This window comes from Parasteatoda tepidariorum, chromosome 2 (genome assembly GCF_982258835.1).
Source record: "Parasteatoda tepidariorum strain Cologne lab strain chromosome 2, Ptep-v5.0, whole genome shotgun sequence".
Taxonomy (NCBI): Eukaryota; Metazoa; Arthropoda; class Arachnida; order Araneae; family Theridiidae; genus Parasteatoda; species Parasteatoda tepidariorum.
In genome coordinates this window covers 2,039,360-2,063,185 of record NC_141756.1, presented here as the reverse complement: position 1 = coordinate 2,063,185, position 23,826 = coordinate 2,039,360, and the positions used below count along the sequence as shown (strand labels likewise).

At 31.6% G+C, this 23,826-nt stretch overlaps 1 protein-coding gene across 1 annotated transcript in view; it reads left to right on the top strand.

Moving 5' to 3' along the window:
* The first annotated feature begins 240 nt into the window (after positions 1 to 240).
* LOC107454564 (peritrophin-44) overlaps positions 241 to 23,826 on the top strand; it is a 34,341-nt gene continuing 10,755 nt past the window's right edge. Inside the window, exons 1-5 of the mRNA XM_087155156.1 lie at positions 241 to 345; positions 7,812 to 7,865; positions 12,160 to 12,366; positions 17,777 to 17,965; positions 19,190 to 19,420. Of these exons, the coding sequence (XP_087011282.1) occupies positions 339 to 345; positions 7,812 to 7,865; positions 12,160 to 12,366; positions 17,777 to 17,965; positions 19,190 to 19,420 (688 nt within the window). The 5' untranslated portion in view covers positions 241 to 338. The remainder of the gene's footprint in view (positions 346 to 7,811; positions 7,866 to 12,159; positions 12,367 to 17,776; positions 17,966 to 19,189; positions 19,421 to 23,826) is intronic.

Below are 23,826 nucleotides of genomic sequence, written 5' to 3'. Positions count from 1 at the left end.
AGTATTTCACTCACTTTATTTTTCTCAATTCTAATATCGATAAAACAAAAAGATTAAATAGAATTTTGAAATTTAATAAATATAAGTAAATAAAAGCAATAGTGAAAGTGTTAAACCCTCGAAGAATTCCAATTTTTTCTTTTGAAAATATCAAACTGTTTGAACTCAGATTTAAATATGTCACAAAAACACGTCAAACTTGACAGGTTTATCGACACCTTATCTCTGAGTACACTAACTCACCATAAATACATGTATCGATAAAAGAACATCTTTATTTGATGTAAATTCAATTGCCTCTAAAGTTTTATTCTTTTTTTTTAAGTGCTGTGTTTCCGATGACTGGTAAGTAAAACTATTCCTATACTGACTTGTGTCTTTTTGAAACAACGGGAAAGAAGTAACTTTAAAAATTATGACCGTGGTCTGGTACCTAGTCTAAACGAGTATTTGTGAGTCAATATAATAATATTTTGAGAATATCCTTAGTCAGAAAAAAAGAGTTATAAGTTTTTAAAAATAAGGTGTAATAAGTACGATATATGCATGCATATCTATATAAATAACACAATAAAGAGAAAAGGGATAAAGATAAAAACGAAGAAATCAAGAAAATTAATTATTTTTATTTACTGTGCAGCATAAGCCTGCAAGTAGCAAGAACGGATATGATCGTGTGGGCTGATTATATCTTTTCATTATTTAGTTTTCCGACTTTTTAATTAAAAAAAAATTTATTTCTTTTTTTTTAAATATTTTTAAAAGTATTTTATTTTAATAATTTTTCTTCTTCTCTTTTCATTAATCTTCATTATTTTCAATGTTTTCTCGAATTTTAAACTTAGTAATTGTAATTGTAAAGGAAATCTTAGTAATTGTAATTGGTTTATTAAGTAGGTCGCGCGATTCCCACAAAAGAGAAAAATTTCTTACTTTTAATGAATGTGTGGCGTAACTACCACCATAAATATTAAATAACAATTCCCTAGTATATAAGACAAGTTAACTTAATTCTATCTTGAGGTACTTTTTAATAGATGAAAGTTGACATAGTCGATAATTATAATCCCTCATTGGTGACCCGGTCATTAATATTTATAGTGGTAGTTACGCCACATTACTCCCCTTCCAGAATTTTATGTGGGATAGAATTCGATGAACGGATCCCACTTCTGACACCTTTTGATAGATGAAGGTTGACATAGTCGATAATTATAATCCCTCAAGTGGTAGTTACATCGTATTACTCTCCTTCCAGAATTTTATGTGGGATAGAATTCGATGAACGGATCTCACTTCTGACACCTTTTGATAGATGAAGGTTGATTTAGTCGATAATTAATACTCCAGAAATGAATACTTGAGCCAAAAATAGATTAAAAGACAGGATGTGAATTTAAAAGTGTGAGAAAGCGTTTCGTTTTGAATAATAAATTAAGAAAAGGATTTACAGAAAAGGAATAACATAAAAAGATTAATTGAGCTTTTTATACATCCTCCCAATCCGAAAAATTTTTAATTACCATCTAAGTTTGTTAAAAAAATATCTATTTGCAAAACTTTCCCTATGATAGAAGCACAATCAAAATGAAAAGAATAAAATTCGTAATCTCACATTACAATCAATATATAAAAATAGTATGAATTACAAAATACATTTAAATAAACAAGATAATAATTTAGCACTGTGTTACTAATTTAACACATAATTCACTGCTAAAGAAATATAGAAAAGCAGGCCAACTTTTTTATTTAAAAAATTTTTTTAAAATAGTTTTTCTGACTCTTTGTCAGCTAAATTCAAAGTTTATATTTCTTGATAACAGTTTTTATCAATAAATATTGTTCTTCTTCCATACAACTCTAATTTAAAATTGTAAACTTCCAGATATTTTTAAAAATGTAAATATTCAAAAACATGACTCATAAAAATATGAAAATACAAGTTGGCATTCTGCTAAAGGAAAAGTTTCAATCTGAAGTTTGACTTCAGTTTTGTTTATTTTGTTAGAGAACACAATTTTAAAAAAATGACACTTCGGTCTTTATTCTGTAGTTTAAGACTTCAGTATTTTTATTCTTATGAAAATATGACACTTGTAAGTCTGATGTTAATCTTACCTTTTTGGGTTCAATTCTTATTTTCCCTACATCATATTTATCTTTAGAAAAAATATCTGAAAAATCTTCTAAAATAATAAGTTGGAAATTTTTTTTTATATCTTGAATTTGCATAATTTCGTCAACATGATTTTGACAATGCTGCCCCACGTTATCACAATCAGTCTCAAGAATATCAGAAAATTCAAGATTATTTTAAGTTTTGCTATTTAAATCTTTATTTTTAGTCTATTTTTTGTTTTATCTTTCTTTAAATTCACTCTGTTTACATTTTTATTTTTGTTTACTCTCATGTCCAAAATTTTATTTTCTTTAACATCTTCATTATTTTGTTCTTATATTTAACATTTATTTTCTTCCTTCTTATATTTTTCTATTCTTTCTACTTTCTTTATTGGTATTTTCATTGTAAACATTAACCAGGATTTCAGGAGAAATGTGTAAGGATGAGCTGCTTTTATAATCAGAAAAGGTGATGAGTCTTCTCAGATTTTGCATTACAACCTGTTTAACACAATTAGTCACTAATTGAAATCCAAAACAATCTTTCAAATTTAAAATGGTATAAGGTAAATCAGTTTTTAATTTTTGACTGATCTAGCTGTTTTCCTTATTTTTAATCTGAAGTGCAAATTTGGTTAATTTGCAAATTACCTTTTGTTTGTTTTCATTTATCTTTTTTTTCTTTTTGGACATATAATTTTTCGAAAATATTTGTTGGGATAATATTTAACGTACTATTTGTGTTGACTTCAAATAGATAATTTTATTAGTCACAATCATGTATTTCTCATTTTTAATGTTTTTATTTCTATTTTGAAAATATTTCGAGCGTATACGGATACTATTCATAGTCAATTTGTGTTTGGTCACTTTATCTTTATGTTTGAATTGACTCTCTCTCTCTCTTATAAACTTGGTCTGTTAATGGAAATACCTGAACTTTATCCGGGTCTATCTTCATTTAAATTCGAATTTTGAAAAATATTTTATTGATTTTCAAAATTATTTATTGCACTATTTTTGGTTACCACATTTAATTTATAATTTCTGCCACACTGTAATTGCATTCATATATTTAAAATTAATTCCAACTATTAATGTAGTTACATTTAGAAGAGAAAAATTATAAACTATTTTAATTGCATTTTTATCTTAACAAAATTTCATTTTATTTAAAACAAAAATTTAAATTCTTCTAATTAATAAATCATAGAAACTGTAACATGTAAAACAATAAAATTGAAAATAATTTCCCCAAGCATTTTTTATTCCAATCAAAACAATCAATTCACTGAAAATAATTTCAAGACAGCTGTTAAGAAAAAAAATTTCAATAACAGCAAATAAGTTTTCGAAATGTAAAAATAAACATATCTGTTAAGCAATAATAATAATATTAATGTAAAAAAAAAATATTATTTCAACTGAAACATCAAGAATGAGAAAAAAAATTCAAAATTACAATCATAATCTATTATTTTCAAAGTAAATCCGTAAAATGTCTCGTTTTAGGGAATAAGGGAAATCTTAGTAATTGTAATTGGTTTATTCAATAGAGCGCGCGATTCCCACAAAGAGTAATAGGGAAAATGTCTTGCTTTTAATTAATGCATGCTTAAGCCAAAAATTTAAAAGTGTGAGAACGCGTTTCGTTTTGAATAATAAATTAAGAAAGTATATTCAGTAAAACACACACACACAGATATATATATATATATATATATATATATATATATATATATATATATATATATAGCACAATAAAAACAAAACGGAAACAAAGAGAAAAACGAAAATAATTAATAAGTTTTATTAACTGCGCATAAGCTGCAAGTATATAGATCTCATAAAATATAAACACTCTCCAATTCACGTTATTTTTTTAGCGAAATGTTTTTTAACCTAACAGAATTCTTTGCCGACTGTTTTCTCTATGAATGAAGAAAATAAAGTAAATATTTAACTGTTGTGAAAAGAATCTTATTTAGTTGTGCAAAGTACTTCAGCCAAAGTTTGGGAGCCATGTAAGAGAATTATATATATTAGATCAGAAACACATCATTAAAAGGCAGAATGCTTTGGTGTTTTCAAAACAAAGCAAAAGTTGCCACCGGCGGAAAAGAAATACTGCCAAAATTTGGGAGCCACGTAAGAGAATTATATATAACTAGTGGGCTGTGCCCCCTGCTCGCTAACGCTCGCCAACCCCCAAAAATTGCTACGCAATCTTATAAGGTTTGCTTCGCAAACCAAGCTCGCTTCGCTCGCTACTAACTTAGGTACATTGCAGATGCACAAAATTCTAAGAATTCAAAACAATCATTCAAACCCATATAACAACTTTTTAGTAAATACTAAGTCATTAAAATAAATTTGAATTCAAATAAATGACATGTAATTCGTTAAACCTATTAGAAATGTGCTATAGTATAAAATCTTAAGATAAAATTTCGAAAACTGATATCTCTTTAAAAAAGTTAAAATTTTGGCTATAATTAAGTCTATTAAAAATTGAAATAAGTGAATTGCAATGGAAAAACCTGCATAAACAAAACATTGAATTTCGGAAGAAATCTCATTTGGTGAGAATGTCAAAAAATTGTCAAAAAATTCAAATTACTCTTGTCTAAAAATACAAAATAAACTGACCTCAAATAAAACTCCAAGGACTTCGAATCAAATAATTAAGGAAACTACTATCACGTTTAATATAAAAGGAAGATTTATTAACTAAACAATAAAATTACAGCATCGCAGTTCCAAAAAACAAATCTCACACTCACTCAAAAAAACAATTTACATTCTAATTAGTCACCATAGCAACCTAGAAACTCTTCTCGCTACCATCTATAAACTGATATATAATAAATAAATTATTTAACAAAAAATACGATGCGCATAAGCACATACTATTTTACACTCTGGTTATTTCAGTTTCCGTTTTTAGAAGCGCTATAAGTTGAGCCACCTAAACTAAATTTGGCATGTGACATTTTTAGCTGCAATCATTGGTTGATTTTCTAGCGTTGCCATTCAGGGAGTTGTAATGAGGCTTTTTTTTATCGCCGTGTAAGAGAAATATATATATAGATAGATAATATCCTAAATAACTGCCACAAGTTACTAATGTATTGCTACTTATTTTGGCATAGGTTAAATGATTATGAGTTTTTCTGGAGAAATATGAAAAAAAAATGTATTAAAATAGAAGTGTTTCCATCTCCTGTATATCCAATGAAACCTCTGTATAGCGACCATCTCTATTTGCGACCACTTTCAAGAGGCACGGAATTTTTTCCGAGACCTTTAGGAGAGACCATTTAAACCTCTCCTAGCTACCGGGCAAACATCTGCTCCCAAAACGGAAAAGTTCAAATAAGGAAACACGAAATAATATCAAAACAAAAAAATTCAACAAAACAAATAGGTAGGTTAAAATGTACTAGTCAAAATATTTGCGTGAGGCTCTTATTTAATGAGCTCTTTTTGACGATTCTATCCATAATTTATTTTTAGAGTTAAAAGTTAAGTTAGAAAAAAAAGCTCATTTTTTCAGAAAAAACTAAGCACCTCAAACAAGTCAAATGCTTCTCATCTTTTAAAGCTATCTCATTTTTATGATATAAAATTAAATGCAAACATAATTGTTTAGTTATTAAAAATAGTTTTATCATTCATAAATGGTAAATATATTTTTACACATAATTATATCCGTTGGGATCATTTTCATAGAGGCTAAAGTTTATTCATCAAGGAATCCATCTAAGGAATTTTTATGTAAACTAGTGGGCTGCTCCCCCTGATCGCTAACGCTCGCCAACCCCCGAAAATTGCTACGCAATGTTATATGGTTTGCTCCGCAAACCAAGCTCGCTTCGCTCGCTACTAACTTAGGTACATTGCAAATGCACAAAATTCTAAGAATTCAAAACAATCATTCAAATCCATATAACAACTTTTTTTTCTAAAAAAAATTACATCTTTTTAGTAAGTACTAAGTCCTTAAAATAAATTTGAATTCAAATAAATGACATGTAATTCGTTAAATCTATTAGAAATGTGCTATAGTATAAAATCTTAAGATAAAATTTCTAAAACTGATATCTCTTTAAAAAGATTAAAATTTCGGCTATAATTAAGTCTATTAAAAATTTAAATAAGTGAATTGCAATGGAAAAACCTGCATAAACAAATAAATTCTAGTAAAACAAATAAATTCGTGATATAAATCAAAAATTGTCAAATAAATTCGTAATACATAAATTCGTGAAAAAAAAAACGCTTTCGACAAAAAACCAAAATAGAGATCTATCGACAAAGACTTCTGCTTAGCTTATGCTCTCCCTGGTTATTTCAGTTTCCGTTTTTAAAAGCGCTATATGTTGAGCCATCTTAGCTAGATTTGGCATGTGACATTTTTAGCTGTAATCATTGGTCTATTTTCTAGCGTTGCCATTCGGGGAGTTGTAATGAGGCTTTTTTTTTCGCCGTGTAAGAGAAATATATATATAGATGTTTTTAATTTATGATAAGTAAAGATAACAAACAGCTCTCTAATTACAATGATCACAGCTCAGCAGTTTCAAAGACTTTTTTTAATTTATATGTTAATGTGAATGGTGGTTGTTGACTTCCAATTGGTGAATGCTGACAATCACATAGTCGCCATAGTAAATGTCTGAAATATATGCAAGGACTAGTTAAGTGCTCCTGTCTGGTATACATTTGCCCGATATACCCTACACTGATATTTTTTTAAGGTTCAGTGCCACTGCCCGGTATACCCTACATCGATGTTTTTTTAAAGTTCAAGTGCCACTGCCCGATACGCCTTTAACCGGTACTACGAACACTGATGTTTCTCCTAATCCATCCTCAGCAGATATTGAAATATCGAATCAATATAATAATATCATAGAATAAATAAATATCAAAGCTGATATAACAAATTTTTCTGACATTCACCAAAGTGACTTTGTGATTGTTGACATTCATCAGTGAAAGTCGACATTCTCTTGATTTCAGTCATTCACGTAACATTCAATAACCTGCGTCTTTGGTATAAAAAGAGACTAAAGTCAGTTATAATAAAAGATCAGTAAGAACAAAATGATGAACAACCAGATGAAAATTTACTAAGATAATTAAAAAAAAAAAAATTTCAAAAAGGAGAGAAAAATTTTTTTAAAAAATATTGAAAAGTTGATTATTATTATTAGGTGTGACTTATTATGAATTTTAAATTAGAATTATTTCAACGACAACAGTTTACGTAATTTTTTCTATTATTCTATTTTAAGAACGATCTATAAATATTTGTTTGCATGCGAATACTTCCATGAAAAAATAAAATAAAAAAATGAAGCCTTCAAAAAAAAAGTTTTCGATAGCACTAAATTATTTTTAACACTAAATTTTACCATAATTAACATCTCAATAACAATAATGATTATATTTTGCAACATAAAAATAATTCCTTTTTACTTATTTATTGCGTAAAATGTGTCGTATTTATGAAACATCTTTTAAGCTAAAAGTAAAGACTGAGGGATGACAATTTATGTTTTTCTTTTAAAAATTACATGCTAAAATTTTTTATAATAAGCATTAAGGTTTTAACAATTTTCACTTTCTTAAATTACACAATGGTGCCATTCGTTATTACGAATATTTTTTTTTTCTTTTAGAAATGGCTGTACTCTTTTGGTTGCCTTTATTTGTCTGTATTTACTGTACATATGGTATGTATTAACAATTTTTCAAAATAATTAAAACGTACACTTATAGTATGATGTTTTATAAAATAAAGTTTTGGAACTGGCTATAAAGTTAGGTGGTATAATTAAATATAGATTAGAAAATATATTATTAAAAGTGCCCCACTGATAGAAGATAAATAAAGCAAAAACTATAGGCCATGGGTTGTATCAAAAATATTCTTAGTACAAAATTTACTAGATAGTATAGTATAAATTAAATAATATCATACTAGACATATTACTGTTTTTTTTTCTTCCTTTTTTTGGATCTCCCAATATATTTTTTTGGATAAAAAGACTCTATATATTAAGGACGGTGACTGTGGTATATTAAAAATTGTAAGTAAAATTTTTAATGTACAAAATTAAATATTTTCCTACAAAAACCATAATGGATTTTTTTGTGTGGATAGAATGCCGTAAGAAATTAACTACAGTTTATTTTGTATACTATTTTGTTCTGCAAGAATCGTAGTTATTGAAATATGTAAGACATACTATGAAAGAAAAGAAAAATTTTTCTTTCTCTTTTTTCTTCTTATTGGGAATTTCTAATTAATTTTTGTCTTTTTAATAATTATCTGGGCAATGGAAAATATATTTTTCTTCAAATTGATGGAATACCACAAGTATCTAATTTTTCATCTCTCTTATCTAACTTATTTTTGCATTATTATGAAAAAAATTATACTCTTAATATTAAATTTGTTTTTAGATTTATTAATGATTTAATATCTCTAATTTTCAAGATTATACTATTTTATTAAATAATATTTATCCCGAGGAATTAATCTTGCTTCGTAATCATGCTGATTTAATTACAATTTTCTGGATTTAGGTATTATGAAAGAAGAAAATATCTGCTTTGTTGATTTATACGATAAAAGAAATGATTTGAATTTTAATATAAATAAACTAATTACTTGGAATTCTAATGTTTCTAAAAGACATCTCTTTAAATACCATTTTTAATCAATTGAATAGAATTAAAAGAATATGTAGTAATGTTTATTTATCCAAAAAACAACTATACAAACTCTTTCAAAGTTTGATAAAAAAAAAAAACAATGGATACCCAACTAAAGTAATTAAATTCTATATTAAATCATTGAGTTAAATGTATATTATTGTAAATAAATTTACTAAAAAACCTCTTTGTTAATTTATATAATTTTAACCATGTGCAATTCCGGGCAAATCCATGGATAAAATTATGTGCAAAACAGGCAATTCATGTTTCTTTCTCTTTTCTATTTAATTTCATTTTCTTCTTAAATAAAAGTTCATTTTCTAAAATTATTAATTGTAAATTTCTTTAAATTATCCAGTATAATATTACCTTGCTCACATTCATTTTCGGGCCCATCCTTGGTAACTAACAAATCAAACGCACTTCAGTACTGCAGTAGAAACGCACTATAAAACAAAACACCTCTATTTACGCTTTTACCTCAATTTCAGCTTCTGTTTTCATATTTTGTAATCTGGCAATCTTGTTACGAAAATATTTTAAATCATTCTTGAAAAATTTCTCTTTCATGCAAGTTCATTTGAATTCGCTACTTGCTCTTTAGATTTCGTTTCATGTTTTATTCCGTTTTATTCTTTTTATTTTATTTTCTGTTTTTATGTGATATTTTTACTTAATGTGTTCTATTTTATTTGTTGTAAATTTTTTGTAAAAATTTTTTTGAGTGCTCCTCACACTATTGTAGTGATATATTTTGCGTTGGCTATATTGATACAATATTAGACAGCACTCCTTTTTGCGGATATAATCGTGTGAGCTGATGAAAAGACTATATCTTTTATTTTCCGGATTTTTATTATTTTTTTCCAGAATTTTTTACCGGATTTTTTTTATTATTTTTCTTTTTCCCTTTTTTCGTTGTTCTGTAATTTTTTCCAGGTTTTCTCTACATTTTGAACCTGTTTTATGAATTCTATTTACTTGTAGCTTATGAGCAGTAAATAAAACAAAACTTATTGTGTCTCTCAATTTTCTTCGTTTTTTTTTTCTTTTCGTATTTTTTGTATTTCTCTATTATGCTATATTATATATATATATATATATATATATATATATAAATATATATATATATATATATATATATATATATATATATATATATATATATATATATATATATATATATATATAAATATATATATATATATATATATATATATATATATATATATATATATATATATATATATATATATATATATATATATATATATATATATATATATATATATATATATATATATATATATATATATATATATATATATATATATATATATATATATATATATATATATATATATATATATATATTTATATATGTGTGTGTAATACAAAAATTAAATACTTTTGTATTAATAAAAGAATTAAATCTCTTTCGTTTTCATAAAATGTCTTTGTTAAAGAATAAGCGTAGAGAGATTCTATTTTGGAAATTCAAGGCTGAAAACATACCATTGAAATATAAATAGATTTATATTTCAAGGGAAGAGTTATTTTTAGAATCGTTCCCTTTTTCACTTCCATATAAGGAAGCAGAAATGATTTTCCTTAATGCGTAAGGTTACAAGGAATGTACGACAGTGTGCCTTTTTACCTCAAATCTGTGTTGGTATAAAACGTAAGAACGCATAGTTTTGCGTGTCCTTTCATCATGATGTGATCCGGATAAGCTGTTCCGGAATTGTCCGGAGTCTTGTCCACTCCCCCTCCTTTGCAGGAGTGGGGACGTGAACTGTTAGCAATACCAACCTACATTTAAATAAACCTGTTTAGAACGTCTGATGGCTTAAGACTGCAATTATTTCAAGCTAAATACAACACTGATAACAGAGTTGTAGCCCTGTTATTACATATATATATATATATATATATATATACATACATGCACCGAAGAGCTATTACATTATGACCACCCTTCATCTATAACAATGGTCTCGCCCAGGTTTTCATGGTTTCTCGCCCATGAACTATGTTTTCATGGGGCACATTGGGACCCATAATCCTCATAGAATAATCCCTGACGTCTGTAAGCTACTTGAACATAGTTGCAAACCAGGTTCCCCCATTCATGGCAACAGTTTTTCCTGCGGGGGATGGTGTTTACCAACAGGATAATGCACCATGTCATAAGGGTCGAATCGTCATGGATTGGTTCGAGGAAAATTCCAGTGACTTTCAAGTCATGTCTTGGCCCCCAAATTCACCTGACCTTAATCCAGTAGAGCATTTGTGGTCCTACTTGGAAAACTAAATTCGTGCAACCACGCTACCCCCTCGCAATGTGAGGAAATTGCAGGACCAGTTGGTGAGCGCTTGATACCAGATACCTCAGACTACCTATCAGCACCTTGTGGAATCAATGCCACGGCGGGTGCTAGCAGTTTTGAGGGTTAAAGGTGGTCCTACTTGTTATTAGCAGGGTGTCGTTATGTAATGGCTCTTCGATGTATATATCAGGGATCTGTCCAGACATTTTGTGAAAGGTCCATTTTTATAAAATTGTGAAAAAATTACTCGTAATTTGTAAATATAAAATAAACGTTAGGTCGCATTCTTTCAACCAGGTTCCGCTTTTGTGAATTTGTACAAATAGGGTCCGTTATTGCAAAAAAAAACTTTTTCAAGGAGTTTTTAAATTGTAAAGACATACTAGATCTTGCTCAACACTGTGAAATTATAATTAAAAAAATTTAATTTTAAAAAATAAACAGCAATTGTAGCTACTAAATTAGCGATGCAACATATGAATATTTGGTATTTAGCCTATACTGCTGAACGCAGAATATTAATTTCGGATGAATAAAGGAAAAAGCGTCTGCCGAAGACAAAATTTAGTTGGCTTACATCTGTCTTTCTCCCCCCCCCCTTCCTGGGAAGGGTTTATTCGATTAACAAAACAATAATGAAGATAAAAAAATTTATGAAGGGTCCGATTAAAAGATAAATTATTTTGTGAAGGGTTCGTTATTAAGTTAAAATATTTTATGAAGGGTCCGTTTTTATGAAAAGATATTTTGTGAAGGGTCCGTTAACAATGAAAATTGAAACGATGAACGATAAAATGAAAATTTTAAAACAGATCCTCTGAGATTCTGACCTCGTTGGGAACTTCAAAAACTTTGCCGAATTTCGAGACTCGATTTTTCCCTCTTTTTATTTTCTCTGTAGCCTACTCTATCTGAAATTATTCAATATTTGTTAATGTTTGTTTTCTTTCTCAAAAAAAAAACTTTTGCTAATTAGGACTGCATCTCAAAGAGAGAATCAACGATGAAATTAAATGTCATAGTGAAGATGATCCTCGATTTCAGCTTATGATCGTCCACCCGTTTGATTGTTCCAAGTATTTTCTATGCAGGGATGGTGTTGCTCTACTAGAGGTTTGTCCAATGGGCTTGCATTTTAACGACGCTCTCCAATTATGTGATTATCCCGAAAAAGTTAACTGTGGTAAGTTAGTCTAAATAAAGCTTGTTTTTCTCTATGAATTTTAGCTGTGTAAAAACATATACACAAGGTGTGTTCATTAAGTAATGAGACTGATATATTTTTCATTCGAATTACATATTACAACAAATTACAATTCAATATTGCTTCCTTTAAAATAGTACTCTTGGGAAACTATATGGAGTCGATGATGGTTCTTCCGCTCTTAATAACACTACTAGAATAATCTTTATCGGGTTGGTGACATTTTAAGTAATTTCCAGTGTCCCAAAATGGCGTCCCTTGAAATGAATTTTCAATTTCGAGAAGAGGAATAAAAAGACTCGAGTCAGGTGAGTAAAGAGGTCGGATAATCCTAGAAATGAGTTTATTACCCATTTATTGTCACGATTTGCTGTTTGATCTCACAGTCATGATCCTTTTCTGTAGTTCTAATTCATTTTATTTCTCGAAATACGATAAAAAATTCGTCCCGCAGTGGACTGATCGTTAAGTCACGGTTCCCAGCAGATCACCGAAGTCAAGCATCACTGGCTGCGGTCAGTGTGCGGGTGGGTGACCACTTGGATCAGCCTGCGTAGGGACCGAGTGTGTGCGGTATGGGTCCTCGTTAAACTGTTCTACCGTAAAGTGCTCGACTTCACGTGCAGGTCGTCGGGCTACCGAAGCGGGGGTGCCATCCCCTCTGCAGAGGATCAAAATTGCGATGGCATGTCTTCGGATCGTCCTCAGGGATGTTTCCCAGACCGTCGCCAATAGCCAGTTGTTCAGCTCTAGTGCGACGTAAATGAACAAGAACAACAACGATAAAAAAATTCAATTGTTCTCCGTGCATTACAACCGCAATCAATGATCTGAAAACTCAAAACATTTATTAAACATTTTAATTGGTTCATGCAGTTGAAGTGCTGCAAGATTTATCGTCCATCGACTCTCTTCTTTCTGAAAATGCCATCAAAAAACTATTGACTGTGTCTCCGTAGACCTGCTGGAGTTTTTCAAAAGTTTTAATGAACCCTATCAGAATCAAAAATTGACAGCTTACCGTTCTTCCATATTAATGTCACTCATTTTTTGAACAAACGAAAAAAAAATTTCACAAGAAAAATGACTGCTGAGAGTTACCAAGGTAGCAGAGAAACGTCAATTTTACGTCAAAATACGTATATTTCACCATTAAATTTTACGAAGTGTTCGTAAAATTTACGAAAAACTGAAACGTCGAATTATAGCAAAAAATGGTTATCCAAAAAGCGTAAAATTTTATGTAAACAAATTCGTTTCTTTTACGAATATTTTACCAAACACTTTTTACTAGGTAAGAATGAGTACTTTATTTTTACATATTATTTACATCAACAGTATGTAAAAATGTACGTAAGTTGAAACGGCACATTTAAAAAAAAAAAAAGTGGTTTTCCAAAAAACAGGAAATTTGTGTAAACAAATTCGAACCGAAATTTAAATGATAAATTTGCTTCGTCCATAATGCATAAAATACTCAGAACCATTTTTACTAAATCTAAATAGTAAATATTCTTACATCAATCTTTCGTTGTTGTTGTTTCCCATCCCCACTGGTCTAGCTCCGCTAGACCAGGTCCATGAGTCCATTCACCCTCAGGAAATAAAAAAGCAAGACCGGGTAGCGCAGAAAATCCTCCTTTTCAAAATCCACGCAGCTAAGGAGGTGGGCCGGGCTGGCTGCATTGGAGAAACATTTGTTGCCGGTGGGATAGACCTTTCGCTGCTGTTCATACCTCATGCACTTTATGTGACCATTGATGAATCTAGTGAACGCGGTCTGATCGCCTCTATTACCTCTGAAGGGCAAAGCACGACCCGGCTTATCCCCAGAGTGCCAGATATGTACTGGGGGAGTATTCCAGACTAGCTGGACACCTTTCTTTCTAATGGAGTGAATTTCCGAGGTTGTGAGTGCCAAACTTTCCGGCAGAAGCTCATTTGTGCCAAGTTTTGCCAGCGAGTCAGAGATCTCATTCCCGTATAGACCAACGTGGGACGGAGTCCACTGCAAATAAATATCCCGCTTCACGGAAAGTTTACTGAGCAGTTGTAGGATTGCCGTACCACCCCTATCACCCACTCTGGGGCATGCACTTAAATATTGGATAGAGCTTCTACTATCCGTTAGGATCCAGATAGGGTCTAGCAGCGAATCCTCTTCAATCGCGTGCAGTCTTGCCTCAATAGCAAGAAGCTCCGACCGGAAAACAGAACAAGAATCCGGGTTTCTCATTTTAATGTTGATATCGCCATCAGGTCTCTTGATGTAGGGGGCCGTTCAAAAAGTACGTACACAAAAATGGAGAAATTTTAAACCCCTCCCCCCCCTTCGTACATTACCGTACATAAGGTCTTACTCCCCCCCCCCCTTAGAGTACGTACATTTTATTAGTCTACCCCCCTTTTTCATAAAAATTAAAATAATTATGTTTTAAATAAAATTAAATATTTACTTAAGGAGGGTGTAGGATAAAGTCAAATTTAAATTTGGTGTATGTTTATTTGTATGTAAATTTGGTTATAAAGTACGTACTTTGTATAATACCTCCCCCCCTCCCCATCATACAAAACCGTACATAATAGCAAATCCCCTCCCCCCCTTCGGGATGTACGTACTTTTTGAACGGCCCCTAGACTCCACTTCCAGTACGACTCAGGTCGTCCTTGCTACCATTTCTATAAACGCAGAGGCCCTCCACTAGGATGTTGTTAATTATTTGAGAGCCAGTTGTTGTAGCAATTCAGGAACGTCTGAAGTTTTATTTGTGCTTAATGCCAAATCCAGACTGAAGTGTACTCTTGGAAACCCACGTGAGGGGTCAATGCAAGTCTTAAGGGAATGTTGTTCGACATCCTGGTAGACTGTATTTAGGGAAATTGCACATGAAAAAGGGTTATCTCTTCCTAGTCTCTGATTATTGGTCCAGTATAGGAGGTAGTCAGTTGTTCTGTGCTGGGCACCATAACTAAGTAGTTTGCTAAAATATTTCACTAGACAATTCTCTCTTCTCATATTTAATAACAGAAGGTCTGCTTCAAATAACACAATTTCACCAGGGCAGGAATGTCGCAAACCTGTAATTATGCGTCCCGCACTCTGCTGAACTCGATCAAGTCTTCGAAGATTGGAGGCTGACGCACTCGAATATATTTGTTGACCATACTCTAATATAGGTCACCGATGTATGTTGTCCTTAGCGTGGTCGTGTCTGCACCCCAGTCACGGCCAGAGATGTTCTTTTGTTCAGTCGCTTTCTACTCTTGGCCACCAGGGCCTCAATATGTTTGTTGCAAGTAAATTCTGTGTCCAGTACAAAACCCAGATATCTAGGGAGCTTTTCATAAGTGAGAGGAATACCTCTCAGAGATATCTGGGGATGATAGTTATAAATATGCTTATTGGTGGTGAAAAAGCTTGTCACTGATTTGGAAACATTGAATGTTAGTTTATGTTCTGCAGCATAATCCTGGACTCTTGCAAGTGAATCTTTCGTAAAATATACGATAGCAATCTTACCGAAGGGTGGTTGGTAGGAACATTATTTTCGTCGCACTAGAGCTGCCCAATGGGCTATCAGCGACGTTCTGGGAAACATCCCTGAAGGATGAGCCGAAGACATGCTATCGCCATTTTGAGCCTCTGCAGAGGGGATGGCTCCCCTGCCTTGTAGCCCGATGACCTGCGTGCGAAGTCGAGCACTTTACGGTATAGAACAGTTTAACGAGGACCCATACCGCACACCGGTTCCTACGCAGGCGGATCAAAGTGGTCACCCACCCGCTTACTGACCTCAGCCAGTCATGCTTGACTTCGGTGTTCTACTGGGAACCGTTTCCTTACGATCAGTTCACTGCGGGAAGGGTAGTTGGTAAAATCTATTTCGTTAATAATGCGTAAAATATATCAGAGCTTTTTTTTACCAAATATCTCTATCATTCCGTCAAAATTGCGTAAAATTTACTCATAAAGTGTATTGACTTTACCAATTTTTCAGAAATTTACGCATCATGTTACATGGGTACCAAACTCTCGCTTGTTCTGAACATGAGTCCTCTACTACCTTTCCAAGTTTGGTGAATCTGTATCGAACGTTACGTCTTTATTTAATTTAAACACCTCTTTTATACCTTATTTTTAAATTTCTCTACATTTATTAAATTTTTGTGTATTAAATGTATGAGAAAGTTGCGTGATTGGGGAAAATTTTAAATATCTTGAATTTCCTTGAACAACAGCATGATACAGTTCAGCTTTTAATCTTTATTTGGATGAAATGCTTTGATGCTTAGTCGAACCCACTGGAAAAGACAACAAATAACGAAAGTACATTGGAATCATTTTAGCTTTATTATGTGTGTCAGTCTTACAATTTTGAGCATGATTTTGTATTGCTGTTTATTTGCCCCGTACGAAAAACAAATACAAGTGTGAAGTAATTGTTGAAAGTTTCCAACTGACATTTTAATGTGTGATGAATGAATGGGCGGCCTCAAAGTTTATGTGTTCACAATAGGAAATGAAAATGATGCTTCATTTCTTGCCCAATTAGCGAAATCTCAAATCTTTGTCATTCATTTAAACTCTTTGCATCACAGCGTTTGCAGTTTGACGTTTTAATTTGTTGCTAAAAAGAAATTTTCTAAGGTATAGTTCGTTCACCAGCAGTTGGAACTTAGCACGTAAAGATTACGAAATAAATATTTTTGTCATACGATCGCCAAATAGCAGCCTTGTTCAGGATTGTTCACATCCTTCTCCCAAAAATAGCGAAATAGTATTGTCGGCGGATACCACGTGATGAAGGCGGAGCCAAGTGCCAACTCCTAGTGAACGAACTATAACTCGTTTGATATTTGTTGACAAATGCACTTTTGATTGACTATAGAGAACAACAACGCGAATAAAACACAAATCAAGTACAGAAATGAACCTTTTCCGTACTTGAATAGTATTTTATTCACGCCGTTTTTCAATCTAGTCTAGGTTGTACAAAGTATAACCTATGCTTTTGGTACCTTCATTTACTCCGAGAGCACTCAAAAATTGTCACTTCTCTGAGATCTGCGAAATTTAAAGTTTTGCTAAAATAAAACATTGTTGTATTGTTGAATAAGAACCAAAAAATAAGTTTTTCCCACTGAAATTTCAATTTCTTTTCTTCAAAAATGTCACTTGATACTTTCTTCCATTAATATCTTTAATTGATTATAAGTAAAAAACCTAATTAATTAACTAGAATAATGAAATGGTAAATATTTAGTTTGAGAATCAAATCATTTTATATTTACAATTGAAGTTTGAAATTGTCTGACGCTAGTTATTACAGTTTAGTTATGCTCAGGTATAAGAAAAGTTTTTAAAAAAAATTGTTTTCATTTGTTTTAGATCGTGATCAAGGAATCGTTGAATGCTCAGCTGAAGATGGGACACACCATCTGCCTCATCCATCAAATTGTGAGAAATTTTATAGCTGTCATAATGGGATTCCACATCTTAAAAACTGTCTCCTCGGATTGCATTTCAACGCAAGGCTGCAAGTCTGTGATTATCCCTATAGAGCAGGATGTGGCAAAAGTGTGTTGCATTATTTAATTTAAATTTATGTTTGTTAATTTATGTCACTGAAGCTCGCTTCGCAACCCCTTCGCAGCCATCTTTGTTTAGCATGAGGCGAGACCGAAAATTTTAATAAAATTGATTCCAGTTTTCCATGACTTAGTAACTTCCTTATTTTCAGTTCAATTTCAAAAATAATTATTGACAGACAAACTAACTCGTCTTCAAGGTATACTTTTGAAGTAAAATGAAGAAATTTTCAAGCTTAAAAAATATTTTCCATATCTGTCATATATTTTATGTAATTTTGAATACAAGCAAACAGTAAAGAAAATTCATCTTCGGTATTTTGTCGGGGACAAAATTTGGAAGTTATGTATTTTCACCCCATTCCTGGAGAGTGGCAAACTATGAAAAATTTCCCATCCTTTACAAACGGCTACTCGATTTAACTACCATTGAGGGTTCATTGCGAACTTATCTTTTTCATGAATGGTTTCTTATTTGACAGATACGCTCTTACATTTGACATCTCCCAAAAAGCTTTATTCCTGGCACTTACTCTACTTTGTCTTACTTTTTTTTATGTATATTTTCTTCATGTTGAAAATAAATAATTAATAAACACTTTTAATACACTTGAGTCCGTCGACGTATATAATTTGGGACACTAAGGAGTTATTTTTTCCTGTTAATCACACTATACTTTTCTACGGTGTCCATATATCTAGTGTCTAAGCTGTTAAAACATTAATATGAAATAATATATGTTAATATCTTTATGTTTATATCTTTATTTTTATTTCTTTACTGATATGCTTATATCTTTTCAAAATGCAGTTTCTAAAACTTCCTTTCTGCATTTACTAAAAAAGAACCGCTGATTTGAAAATGTATTTAAAGAACAACGAAAAAATATCAAGCAATGTTTTCAAAATGAACATCAATGACGTAACAACGGGTCTGGGGACAGACACACTAGAAATACATTTTAATTGTATTTCTAGTGTGACATTGCGGCTGAAAGCATCGGCCGACACGCTTGATATTTAATTTTGAAATAGGGTGAGGTTAAATTTCTGGTTTCTTTAGCAGAAAGCAGCCAATCCTATGTCCTCCTCTCCTTCTACATCGTGTTTTATTACTCCCTAAATAGAATGTTTCCTTTCGTTCATTTTCTGAGACACATTTTAATCCTATTTATTTAATGAACCATTAATTAATGAAAGTTTTTTTTTTCAGTTCGGTTATCAGAATCGCGAGATGAAGTGATTGCAAACGAACTCATTGGGTGCTTAACAGGCAGAGATGGCAAGTTTTTCATTCCAAATCCACACCACTGCTCAGAGTACACTGTCTGTGACAACGGACGACACATCACATTTCATAACAAAAAGTGCTCTTCTGGATTGCATTTCAATGTATTCAACAGAACCTGTGATCTTCCTCACAGAGCTAAATGTACTGCTGAAAGTAAGGGATGCTTCTTTTAAAATATTCCACGTATTGGCAAAGGGGTTAATATTTATGTAAGTGCACAAAATGGAACACCTTAATAATTTCGATCTCTAGACAACGGATATTACGCTTATTCATTATAGAAGGTGGACATGTGAGGTACATTTTCTGAGGAATTGAATTGAATGAGATTAAAGGAGTTACAATGGTTTTCTTCTTAGTAAGTATAAATCAAAATCAGTACATTTTGCAACAAAAATTCTTTCAACTTTTAAAATATTACCTCTTTTGACTCATGTTTAGTCTCATTCGATGAAAAGATAATATATATATAGGGAAAAGTACCTCATTTGTCTGTCTAGCAATGTAAGATGCGTAAATAAGTGCAAGTACAAAATTGTACTTTTTGCATTTAAAGCGCTTATAACTTCTAAATTATTAAGTTGAACGTCTTGGAATTCATCTCATTCAATTCTGAAAAATTACACGTTCAGATAGTCTCTAGGTAGCAAGTGTGTTCTGAAGTACATTAAAATGCCTTTGATTCGTAAAAAAATTGGAAATCATATCTCACTTGCTTAGATTACACTATCAGGTGCGTAAATTGGTAAAAGTACACATTTGTACTTGTCGTATGTAAAACCCTTATATCTTCTAAACTATTAGTCCAATCATCTCTGGTTTGGATTTATTAAATTAATTCTTATTAAAAAAAAATATATCGAAACCAATACCTCACTCGGCTGCCTCGAAGTTTCAATTCCTCCCCCCTCCCCACCTCAAACTACCGCATTTCCCTCAAAATAGAGTAATGCGTACAGAGGAATGTTTTCAAGGATCCTTCATACTCATATAACAAAACTTTCCATGAAAAAAAAAGTCTCGGGTGTAAAATTTTTTCGACGAAAAAGTTTAATTCTAGAGGAAGCGAAGCAAAAACTTTTTGCGCACACATATGAAACTCATTTATCCTGAAATATTTCCATGCAAAACTCGTCAGTAGCTCGGTTTTCATCCGACTAATTAAAAATTTAATAGCTTGCATATTATTAATATTATTTTTTTTAAGTAAGATAAAATTTGAGTAGACGTTATTTTTTTGAAATAAATGGTACCTTGATTAATGGAAAATGATGCGAAATTTAGACAATACTATGGTAATTGTGTATTCATAATAACCCTTTGGAATTAATGTATACATGCTTTTGTAATGTTTTAGCGAATCAGAAGAAAATTCGCGAATATGGATTTCGAAGAAATGCAGTAATAAAAGTTGTAAAAAAGTTTACAACTTCATGGGCGCAGATCAATGTAAAATACACAGTCATTTCTAAAGTTTTCAGATTAAACTTTTGCGAACATGTTCTCGAAATTTTATCGAATGGCATCCAAGTTTCTTGTAACGGATGGTCATTTTTTACGATATAAAAATCGTAATTTCAAAAAGTTCATTTTCATAGTAGGGTAAATAATGTATGAATTTTTTAAATGATGCCTTAACGATTACAGTTTATGTTTTTAAAAAAATGAACTTCAAAATGGATAGTGTCAAAAATTAAGAATTCTATTCGAACTAAACATGGGCAGTAGGCAAGACTAATTAGGGAAGTTCTGGGTTTTGATAAAAGCTGGAAAAGTCTTGACTTGGGGAGAAAATGAAAATATTCGTCAATGGTTTTCGAGTGAATCACTAATGAAAAAGGGCATCCGGGCTCTTCCATAAATGTTCACGAGTAGAAATTCGGTTGCTACGAAATATATTATAATAGCAAATAATTGGTCACTTCAAGAAGAAGACCTCCCATACCCTCACATGCGACCTATGACGTCAGCTAATCTCTATCAGCAAAATGGCGTATTACAGTTGAGCTAAGTTTCTCTACCTAAGTTAGAATGTTAATTAAAGATAAGTTAATTAAATAGAGAATCGTATCGTATATCGAATGAGTTGAAATATAATCCTTTCTCGTCTACTTTTATTTCACTTAGATTTATAATTTGTTTATGTATTTTACTGTAACCGTGATTTTATTGTTCTGTGTGCGTTTCGTAATTAGTTTGTTTATGTTCGAAATGGCTTCGTGCCTCTCTTTGTGTTAAATCTCTGTGTCAATATATAGTGAAAGAATTAAATTCTTTAAGAAAGATTCGTTGTGAAAGAAATTAGAATGTGTCACTTAGGAGAATGGATACTTGGCTTACTCGAGATTGAATGGAAAGGACAGTTGCTAACGTAAACAAATGTCATTTTTCAACAACCCATCAGGAGGGAGATACCCACACTTCGCCACTTACAGGGAATCTCATTGTTAATAAAAAAATTCACTGGGATATATTTTTGGAAGAGTTTTGCTGAATGAAATTCCTTGTTTGTCTGAATCATAAATAAACACAAGTAAATAGAATAAACAGACAATTGGAGAGACTCTAAATCACTTTTCTTGACAAAATTAAGTAACCTTATAAAAAATATACATATTAATGTGTATTTTTTAAATTCTCAACATAAGTGAGGGGGGGGGGAGAATATTTAAAATGGTGGTTTCGAATTGACATTTATTCAAAATAATAATAATAATAAAATACGAGTCACTACAAAATGAAGAAAATTGTGATCACAGCAAGACGATCACAGGTTACCCATTGGCAAAATAGTTGTTGTCTAATTTTATTGTGTTTTCATCTTGGACATCTTGGAACTGTTAATCCTGAACTACTCAGTACACAATTTCGCAGACATATTTGAATGCAGCTCAGACACATTCTGCGTAAATTCTTTCGATGACTGAACTGACAATCGAGATCAATATTTACATTTTCGGATGGGTACAATGGTGTTTAATGGAGATTGTAAGCTGCATCATACATCCGTTTCGGATTCATAAGTTCATACACGAAATATGACTTAAAAGCTTGGCTCTTTTTCGATTTTACATGAATGGTGAATGAATCATTCATATTGTGTGGAAGACAGTCTACAGTCTTGTGCAAGTTATTGGGTACCTTGACAATGGTGTCTTGAGATATTTATCCACTTTTAGATGCACCTGGATAAAAAAATTTTTTTAAATTTTCCGCACATGCGCTGTATAAAGCAACTACTTCAATTACTCTTATCTGTCGCAGTTTTTATTATTATTATTTTAATTTTAAAGCAATAATTTCGTTATCTGTTTAAAATTGATTCAAACGCTTTGTGTAATTTTTTTTTAAATATTTAAGCTATAGCAAAAGTGGCACTAGACCTAGTATATATTTCGGACATTTACCAAAGGTCTGGTCATACTAGGTCTGGTTAAGTGCCACTGCCCGGTATACCCTACACTGATGTTTTTTTAAAGTCAAGTGCCATTGCCCGGTATATATTTGCCCGATACTCCAAACACTGATGTTTGTTCGAATCTATCGTCAGTAAGTATTAAAATATCGAATAAATGTAATTATATCCACGAATAAATTAATATCAAATCGGATGTAATAAATATTTCGGACAGTCATCAAAGCGACTAATTTGATTGTCAACATTCACCGGGGAAGTCAACAACCACCGATTTCGGTCATTCACAGTAACATGCACATCATTTACATAATAACCTCATCAGGACGATTATTTCATACTTTGCCTAAATAGCATCCGGCATTTCAAAAAATAAAAATAATTGGTTTTGTTGGCGATGAACTCGTAAGGCGATAAAGAATCATGCATAGTACAGGTAAGGAAGATATTAACCTCGAAGGAAAAGTGGATGAATACCCCCAGGAACCCTTGACAATGGATCCTTTTATCCCTAACTGGTGATCAACACCCAGTTCTCGTATTTGCATGAAAGGGGTTCGGAGAGTCGCCATTCGCTCTTCGGTAGGCTTCAATTCTGTCAACCACTTTGGTACTTTTGTGATGGACGGGCTTCATGTTTGCGTTTGCGAACGGAATCTTTCCGTTTGTGTGTAACGCTTAAGGTATTCCCGTCTACGCTCTTTGGCTTTTTCAACCTCATTAAGTTTAGGTCTTGGCATCGTTTTTTTCTTGCTTCAACTCTATACCCTTTGAAAACCGTGTTAATCAGTTTGGGACCCTCTTTATTTGTGATATTCACCTGAATTAGTATTGAAAACGATCCAGTTTGAACTGTAGGTCAGAATTTCTGATTCTTAATTAAAGCAATAAAAACAAAAATATCGTTCAAATGATGAAATTCTCTTTTATTCACAACTCAAGAAATATTTATGGGATTTCTCTGAACCCATATCTCAAAAATAAACTCACCAACTTAATGCATAACTAAATTAAAAGTGAAAATAAAGGAAGGAATTCTAAAAAAAATTATCAAACACCAGCGGTCGCCAAAGCAAGGCATAAGCACTGTTTACTATTACTCTTGATTATTGTATTTGAAAAGTGAGAACGCCATGAAATCCAA